This window comes from Mixophyes fleayi, chromosome 3, assembly GCF_038048845.1.
Source record: "Mixophyes fleayi isolate aMixFle1 chromosome 3, aMixFle1.hap1, whole genome shotgun sequence".
In the NCBI taxonomy this organism is placed as follows: Eukaryota; Metazoa; Chordata; class Amphibia; order Anura; family Limnodynastidae; genus Mixophyes; species Mixophyes fleayi.
Genome location: NC_134404.1, coordinates 189,684,378 through 189,694,476, shown reverse-complemented (window position 1 = coordinate 189,694,476; position 10,099 = coordinate 189,684,378). Strand labels below are relative to the sequence as shown.

The window sequence follows — 10,099 nt, the reverse complement described above, 5'->3', positions numbered from 1 at the left end:
TTTTTTTCACTTAAAAAAAAACAAAGCTATAATTACCCCAAAAAATGTTTTTCGAAATAAATTATAATACATATACACATACATACACAAACTTATTGGAAAAGACTATTTGTTTTGTCTGCAGCTCTATGTAAATCTGTCTTGAAAAAGGTTGAATATGAGACCGAAACATTGACTACAATGGAAAGGAGCTGAATTGAAAATAAAGGACAATCTCTTTGTTTTAAATGGTGAGTGCCATAATTATAAATTACACACGCAAACACATACATACTGTTTTTTTTTTTAATAAAAAGTGAAAAACTGGAACAAATACACTTTTAAACACACACACACACACACACACACACACACACACACACACGCCAACCCCCTTGGAGAATCAAAATAATTACAATATTTCAAATTCTGGATAACCAATATATTTTATAACACAAGAAAACAAATAAAAGTAAAAACACAGGAATCAAAGTTCTCCTGAATGTACAGGTCATATATCAGTCATGTTCTGTCCAGATCCACATGTACTATTTTAGCGGGTTTGTTCCCCCATGACTATCCCAGGATTACTCAATCTCAACTCATTTTATGGGTAGACATGAAATTTGTGACATCTTGAGGTCAAGAAATCATACAGACATTCAAACAGCTTAAATTCACATTTAGTAATTGCAAAGAAAACCATAAAGATGTCACTTGTGGACATTGTACACAAACTATATTGCAAATTACCAATGGCAAGCTATGGTTACAAAGAAGTAGCAGCATATAATGCTCAGCTGACCCAACCAAGTTAACAGCAATTATAAAAGGCATATACACTTTCCCTGCAAGGACAAGACCTTAATTGCTAGCAACCTGACCCAGTATGATCATTAAAACATGCATAATAAATACATGTTAACGTTTGCATCAGGCATTCCAAAGTACCCCTCGTCACAGGCTTTCTAACATAAAACACCTGGAACCAGGACGAAAAGCCATTCATTCTCCAGACAGTATTTCAACAAGATAAGATGTCAAATAAAGAGAACACATTTTGAGATAATTTGTTGTTTATAGTGCCGTATGCAAGTGTAAATAAAAAAAAAAATGTTTTGTTTTTTTTGCTACCTCTGCTTATATTATATAATTATTGCATAGTATAGTTATCTATCATGCTGCTCAATCCTGTGTCATTCGTGTCTGAACCAAGGACAGAACAGTACGTGGGACTGCTCCAAAAGTCACTGCTTGTTTTTCTTCTTACACTTATATAATTGCACCAAGCACTATGTAAATGACAAATCATCTCAAAACTGAGTGGTTCTCTTTAATACCAAGCATACAAATCAAAGAAAGAAAAAATTGAAAAAGGAGCGATTTAGATTTTTAGTGTATGTCCTTTAGGATTTTCTATATTTAGGACATGATTATTTTGAGTTTCCAGACTCAAATTATTCCTGTTCTTCCCAAAAACATTATTCTGAATCCATCTCACTTCACCGTTTCACCTTTCACTCTACTCTTCGACTATGCTGCAGTATGTTATTAATTCCAGCTATTACTTTACTGTTCAACAAAGTCAGTAAAAGAACACCGAGAGACACCAGTTATTAATCAGTGGCATCCAGAAAGTCTGGCCTATCGACCCAGAAGCCTGTATTTGTACAGGCTTGTCTTACATACAGTTAAGCTTTACATGTTGTACAAAGAGAAATAACACCTCTCATTGTCACATAGGGCCAAATCATTTCAGACAATTTTAGCAACACACTTTACTATCAGACTAGCTGGCAAATTTTATCAAAGTAATTTGCAGTTAAATTTCTAGTCATTTTTCTCTCTGTCGAAATTGAGAAGTTTTTTTGAGGGAGATTTGTTAGCCATCTGATCACCTGCTGTCCCATTTTTGGAGATTGGCAGGCTGCTGACATCTGCAGTGGAAGTCACCTCTGATGTGTTCTCCAGTATCATATTATTACAAGTCTTAATTTGATTATTCATTTCAATTGCTTCAAAATCTGCTTCATTCCAATGCTGAGCGTCCTCTTCTTCTTCCTCCTCTTCTTCTTCTATCCCAGAACTTGAAAGTAAAGCTCTTCGGTCTTCACTTTCAGCTCCATCCCATCGTGTCTTGTCTCGTGGGGAGTTGGCCACTTTGTACATAACTGGAAACAAGACTGAAGTCAATGCAGAGGATGCAAGGATGGTGTACATAAGTACTGGGTGAGTCAGAAACACCCCCTGAAGGTAACCTACAGAAGCAGGAATAGCCATTTCCCCAAGAGCTGCCCCAATTACAAATAAAGAGGCAGACGTCCCTCCTATGGTTGTGTATTGCTGTGCCCAGGAAAATCCACTGGGAAATGTAGTAGCCATTGAGGCTCCGTAGAGTGCACTTCCAACCCAAAGCACAATGCGGTTGGTATAAAAAAGTAGCAAACACAAAGACGATACTGTGCAGCCAATCATACTAAGCAGCAGCATGGTGCCAGGATACAAACATGTTGCAAAACAGATGGCCAAACCTCGAACTGCAGCAAACACTCCCCAAAATATAGAGTTCAGTCCAGCTGCCTCATCATGGTCCATCTGTGCAGTAGTGATGGCATAGGTAAATATGTATGAACCATAGGCAACTTCTGCCCCAACATAGCAGAAAAAAAACAAAAAAAGAAGAAACATAAGAGTATTGTGGTATTTGGCTGTCTGTGCCTTCTCTTCTGAACTCTTGATGACTGATTGGTTTGCCCGGCTTTTACTATATAAAATAAATAAAAATAAAGAGACTAGCAAAATGTATGTTGCAATAACAATATAGGATAACATGGACTTTTTTATTCCAAGAGGCAGAATAAGCTTTTCCTCCAACGTATTGTTCTCATTCAATACAGGTTGGACATCTTTGAAGTGAAGGTTATCCAGGGGCAGAATTTCCGGGATTAGTTTTGCCAAGATTGGAGCTAGAACAGCCCCCAGGGCAAAACTGAAGTGCAGTGCTTGGATGTGTGGTCCAGCCTCATCTCCCCAGGTGTTCAGAATAACAACATTTCCACCTGAGGATTAGGAAGAAACATACAATTACAAACAACACTTGGGGCTAGATTTACTAAGATGCGGGTTTGAAAAAGTAGGGATGTTGCCTATAGCAACCAGATTCTAGCTGTCATTTTGTAGAAAGCAATAAATGAATGAAAGCTAGAATCTGACTGGTTGCTATAGGAACATCCCCACTTTTTCAAACCCACAGCTTAGTAAATCTAGCCCTTGGTCTCAACTAGATGTCACTAGCAAAACAGGTCAGTAAACAGTTGTGAGAGCAATACTGAGGTTATTTCCCCATTTTGCATATGAGAGGGGAAAATCACATGTTCATACACGCCCTTGATTCTATTATGTAAATACCAATTAAATAGCATCCATAGGATTGATTTACAAAAAAAACAAAAAACAAAAAACATGGAGGAAATAATTTTGAATGAACCAATATTCTTCATAATGCAGTGTGAATTTACATATGCAGTCTGACTTTAAATCAACAGTGAAATTTAAAATTCTAATTTTGCAAAAGAAATTATTTTTTTTTTAACTTTATTGCATTTTGACTATACATATTCTTTTACGGAACTTACACGATGCAGAGTGCTTACCAGTGTCTAGGAATCCCATTGACATGCCCACAATACACATTACTCCAGTTAAAAGTATGGCCTTTTTACACCATGGTAAAACACCAAGGCCTGCACAGGTCGCCAGCATTGATATTCCTGTTAAAACAAAGTAAGAGAGTAAGTCATAAGAATTTGTTCAATCCATATCTCCTAGATGGGCTCTATAGTGTAAAGGAGAATTTATAACATAGCCAAACAGATTAACAGGAAGCACAACACAGGAACAGGAAGGAGAAATCACAGGTAATACATGAACAGATAGGGCCTGATTCATTAAGAAAAGTAACGCAAAAAATAGGAGTAATTTTTCTCCTGGACAAGCGATGTTAAAATACAAGGGGTGAAACTTAGTTTATTATTTTGCACATAAGTTAAATACTGGCTGTTTTTTCATGTAGCACACAAATACTTGATTGCTTTATTTGTACACTGATATTTAAACTTGATCTAGGACATTCCTTATCCCAGCTATAAATCTGCTGTCATATTTTAAATTTAGTTCCCCCTCCAATGCAACATGGTTTTACCAAGGTTCAAAGTTACTCATTGTTTTTGCTCTACTTTCCTTAATGAATCAGGCCCATAGTGCCAAGCAACAATCCCTCCTAGAGCTATCAGTTATTTAACTATTCAAAGTTCAGGTGCTGTTGAGTAATATCTGACTCTTGTAAATGAAGAGGACCTAAATAAAGACAGGATTACAGGTTTATCATTCAATTTGACCAAACACTTGGGTGGCCACATGTGACAAGAAATGGGTGAGTAGCCAGATCTCTTCAGTCTCTGTTGTGCATTTGAAAAATAGCCCGTATCCGTCAGCTTGTGTGTGTGTGTGGTTATATGTAGCCATCTTCCAACTGCATTTTCCGCCATGCCAGATAATGATCCTCTTGATTACGAAAAGATAATCAGGGATCAAGGTAATTTTTGGCCCATACATGCAGCAATATCAGACCAATTAAACAGGATGCAATACAGCAGTGTGTGTGCACCTTAATGCTAACACTGTAAACAGTGCCATAAATTATTAAGAAGACACCTACCATTGACGTAATGATATTGTGTGTCATTCTTGGAGACACAAATATAGAAAGCCATAACTGATATTTTTCAGTGCTTGTTAAAAAGGGTGCACTACATAAGGCTCAAATGAACTAAATTGCCGAAAGAAAATGGTCATTTAATTTGGAGATAGCATTTTTTTGCCAAATAGCTTATCCTAGATAAAGATAAATACACTAGTGCTATACAGTGAAAAAGATATGCGTATATAAGAAGAAATAAGACACACCATACTTGCAGTAAAATATTTGCTACATACCCAAGAGAAGGTGCTGATTCATGCGCTCAAAAAGAACACCTCCCAAGACGGAGCCAACGAGGTATCCTAAGGAACGTCCCACGAAAATGTAGGAAATGTTTCCAACAGTGCTTTCTACATTATCAGCTAAATCAGGGAAAGTCGGTCCTAATACAGAAATGGCCATTCCCTAAAAGAGGGAAGAAATGTCCGTAACACAGTTTTATAGGTAAAGGAAAAGAGGAAATTTAAATGTGCAAAATAGACAGATATAGCGTAATTTGCAAATATAACCTTTATGCTATCAGATACAATCTGCTAGTGAGTGTATCTAACATGTCATTTTTAAAATGTTTTATTTAGGTTTTTTTCTCCCTCGATCTTCAGTAGGCTAGGAGTATGGGGTACAGTATCCACTTCAACATCATATACCAGAGAAGAACTACGTATGCCCAGCTGACTGAAAATTGAGACTTCCAAAAAGGTACTAAGTTAGATACAATCTAACCAAAGACTATAGAACCTATCTTGCACATTTACCTGTCCTCCGCACAAAAATCAAAAGGTGGACTTTATACTTTGCACATATGCATACAGTTGTAACTGCCTATGAATTAATCTACTATCTTTTTTTTTTTTTTTTTTTTAAGAAAATACTACCCTGTGTTTTGCAGGTTGTGCGTAGCCTAGTGCTGGTTGCCATTTCTGCAGCAACCCCGTGTTTGTTGTCCACATGTTTCAGTAGAAACCAGCCAAAGCTATAGCTCCGAAAATACAAGCAACTAAAAATACACATGTAGGGCCACAATTTTGTGGCCATTAAGGTTCACCTATGTTCAAGCTGCAAAATTGCAGCCTACTCTAAATGAAGTCATATGTGTATATCTGTCTCTCCTCAATTCACCTGTCTTTACAAGAGAATAGATCTAAAATACATGAAGAGCTTGGGTAAACAACCACTTAAGTGGGATTCAACCAGGGTAACAGTGTCAACTTATTAATAATCTATCTTCATACAGGAAGGTTTCACAGCTTCAGAATGCTGCATTTGTATAGCTAAAAAAAAATCTGGATTCTATCAAGCCAAGATAAAACAAGTGTGACAGGATGGGACTCCTATGCCACCCACTCTGTGTGTTGCTAGGGACCAGTTGAGCTTGCCTTGCCACCGTTCCATTTTCTTTTATCCCAAATGCACCCTCTAACCGCAGTAGGATTGGCTTTTGCTGCTGCCACCACTAGGCTCCTTAGCGGCACCTAGAACCACGTCCTTCTAGGTAACTCTCGGTGCTAGTGCTGGTACACATGACCTCTTGCTAGATCAGAGTTGCTGTGGATGGTTCCCCCTGGCCTATCACACTGGCCAGAGCTGCAGGGTAGCGGGCAGAGCGGTGGTACAAGGCGCTGGCTTCCAACCTTAGGACAACCCACATAACGGATTAGATTGTGTCTAATCTGTAGGTCACAGAAATTACAGCTGGTAAGTAGGCATCAAAGCAGGTTCCTTAAACAGTGATATTTATTAGCTCAGGAAGTCCTAAAAAGGACAGCTACACACTGGTTTGAAGTACTAGCGATATCCAGAAAGTACAGAAGGTATAATAATACATACTACATGATCAAACAGTGTGCTTTTTATACAGATTTACACGGATACCCTGGCAGGAGGCAATCCAGCCTCCTGCCCCTTTAACCAATCCAGATGCTTCATGCAGCCTGCACATAAATCAGCCTTGAGGGGTTTAACACCTTCTTACATTGCTGCTAGTGGCACCACTACATCTGAGGTTTTCTATTAAATGTTTACCATCAGGATATAACAATTCCCTTATCTTGCTTTGAACACAATATGACTTGCAAAATTCACATTTATCTGTGATCACTTGCATAGAGAGTCTACCAGCAAGTATAATTACCTCCTTCTGTCTTTCAGGCTCAATTTACGTTTTGGTCACTCAGCGATGAAAAGGTCTAACATGAGATTACCTGTCTCCAGATATTTGCAAAACCCAAACATGATATACTATCTCAGAAGCCAATACATTTCCACACATACCAATATAAAAGATAAGTACATTTGCAATGATACACATAGGTTCACTGCACTCCTAATTAAAATAAATATCTACAATAAGTTATTTCTATATGATCCACCCACAAATAAGTTATTTATAAGTGATCCAGCCACAACAAAGCTCATTCTTTTGCTGTGAATTTCACACGGCAAAGCCCCCCTAACCCCCTCCCCACACATGGATTTTCTTATAAGCCACACATTATTTCCATGATAAATGAAACTCACCTAAAGAGCTAGTAAACCAAATTCTGTTTACTAAAGCTGCACTACCACATGAAGTACTGAATATTTTTACTCACCACTGTAAAGCGAATGCAGAACGGGTGTATGAGAACCAATCAGAAACCTTAATGTCCATAATTGTGATCTCTCATTTGTCCTCCTGTTCACACTCCCCTCTAAATATTAGCACTGTGAGAATAATGGAGCCATAGGGAAAAAAAAACAGCTGCGTTGAGCAGTCCCTGGGCCTCCGGGGACGGGATGGAGCTATAATGCTCTAGGTGACAATTTATATATAAAAGTTTATATTACCAAGCAAAATAAAATGCTTGAACAAAAAAACAAAAAAACCTAGTGCACTACAAAAAACTAAGTCTGACCGATACATTTGCAGACATTATGATGACAGAAGTATACATTTTTTTAGTGGCATGACCAGTGAATGTTAAAAGTATAACTGATGTGCTATGCTTTGCCATTCTTGCCCTTTGTCCTATATCAGCACACATTTTGAAAATATCGCTACTGTTTAACAGAGAAGGAATTAAAGTTAAAAAAATAATAATTTACCTTCCATTTCATATAAAAATAGTAATTTGGGTGTTTACTTGTACTGTGAGTCTACTTTAAAACCCCAATTATCTTATTAATAAAGGTGTTACATTCCTTTTTCCCCTGCCTCATTTAATGTTCACAAGGCCATAAATATAAGTGTTCATGGAAAAAACCTAAGCACCAGCAGGATCTTTTATGTAGTTAAAGAAGATGTGCATTCATTCACATTAATAAATATGGCTCATAAAACATGGGGACCAGCTGTAAGTTTGTAGGTGCATTGACTACCAGGTTCCTTTGAATTTTTTTTTAGCCCTGACGTAATCCTATTTGATGTTTCTGCTATAGAATTTGGTCTTGTATTTTGAACCCACATTCCCATCTTATATATTTGAGTCCATTTGATAATATTGTGAAATTGATGGCAAGTGAAGCTTTTAGAAGCTTCTTTAATTTTAACACGTTTCCGCATGGTTTAAGGCTTGATAAATAGGTTCCTTTATATGGATCCAAGCAGGGCCGTAACTAGGGCTTTGCGACAGGGGCGACCGCCCAGGGCGCAACACTGAAGGGGGGCGCAATTTAGGAATATTTTAGGTTAATTTGGTTAAAATTGAGGGCTAGAGGAACGACATTTGTCTTTCTCTCCCCAGGCGCTAGAATTTGAAGTTGCGGCTCTCGATCCGAGTTTTACCCTCTTCCCTTCACATATCCAGGAAGTGGTATTATAATCTACAGAAGTTGCTTTTGCAAGGACAGCATACACTTTTACCATATTCATGAATATAAACATGAGTGAGTGAAAGCAAGTTTAATAGCAATCTTGTTTTATTCACACTCAAAAAGAGTAATAATATTAACTAGTTATGTGCCCAAATAGCAATGCATAGTGACAGCAATACATAGTGGCACTACTATTAATAATTATATATGTGGCACAAAGGCACAAATGAAAAGAAATAACTTTCCTGGCAATCATGATACTCCTGAGTATTACAACCAATACCGTGCAAAAAAAAGAAAAAGAAAAAAAGAGAAAACAAACAACTACTTAGTTATATACTGTGTTATAATTTACAAGAATCTAGATACTACAGCGGTAGTAGCCGGGCAGAGAGCAGCATCTGACAGCCCCACTTCCTCTTACCAGCCCCAGGAAGCCGGCACACATAACGCTGGTCACACAGCACCTCAGCCGCCCGCTCTGGTCGTCGGTTCTCACTCTCAGGCCGTCGGGCACCAGCCGCACTTCGTCCGTCGTTAACCTCCTGCGGCCCCCACCCTCCTCCTCCAGGTTGGCTCCCGGGCTGGCCGGTCGCTTCTCGAACAACATATCTTCTTCTTCATCGTCGTCGTCCTTGGCTTGTGCAAAACGCACCCGCTTCTTCTTGCCATTCCCCGCCATGTCTCCTGTGTGACTCAGCGACGCGGCCTCATGTCTGCCAGAGAATCCGGCTCCGGCTTCCTCTTACCGGGAACAACCCGGATGTATCCCCAAACGAACAGTGACAAGCCGGGTAGACCTGCGTGGGAGGAGCGGGAGAGCCGGCCCCCTTACTCCGCATCTCCTGTCTGCGATCCCCGTGTACTGAGGTGTGACAGCCGGCACCTGCTCTCATCCTCCTCCACACCGGGCCAGACCATTCCTCCACACAGCCCTTAGCCGTGTCAGTGTCACCACAGGACAGGGGTCTCCACACAGCCCTCAGCCGTGTCACCACAGCACAGGGGTCTCCACATACAGCCCTCAGCCGTGCACCACAGGACAGGGGTCTCCACACAGCCCTCAGCCGTGTCACCACAGCACAGGGGTCTCCACATACAGCCCTCAGCCGTGCACCACAGGACAGGGGTCTCCACACAGCCCTCAGCCGTGTCACCACAGGACAGGGGTCTCCACACAGCCCTTAGCCGTGCACCACAGGACAGGGGTCTCCACACAGCCCTCAGCCGTGCACCACAGGACAGGGGTCTCCACACAGCCATCAGCCGTGCACCACAGGACAGGGGTCTCCACACAGCCCTTAGCCGTGTCACCACAGGACAGGGGTCTCCACACAGCCATCAGCCGTGCACCACAGGACAGGGGTCTCCACACAGCCCTTAGCCGTGCACCACAGGACAGGGGTCTCCACACAGCCATCAGCCGTGCACCACAGGACAGGGGTCTCCACACAGCCCTCAGCCGTGCACCACAGGACAGGGGTCTCCACTCAGCCCTTAGCCGTGCCAGTGCCACCACAGGACAGGGGACACTTACACCCGTATATCTATGTATGCGAGTTGTAGTTT

The 10,099-nt window shown here is 40.4% G+C and overlaps 1 protein-coding gene across 1 annotated transcript; it reads right to left on the bottom strand.

The window, feature by feature from the left end:
* Positions 1-406: 406 nt before the first annotated feature.
* On the bottom strand, positions 407-9,471 carry SLC60A2 (solute carrier family 60 member 2). The gene is made up of 4 exons (XM_075202928.1): positions 8,955-9,471; positions 4,975-5,143; positions 3,633-3,749; positions 407-3,038 (listed from the first exon to the last, which is right to left on the bottom strand). Exons 1-4 carry the CDS (start codon positions 9,210-9,212, stop codon positions 1,810-1,812), a joined length of 1,773 nt encoding a protein of 590 aa, XP_075059029.1. The 5' UTR covers positions 9,213-9,471; the 3' UTR covers positions 407-1,809.
* Positions 9,472-10,099: the final 628 nt, after the last annotated feature.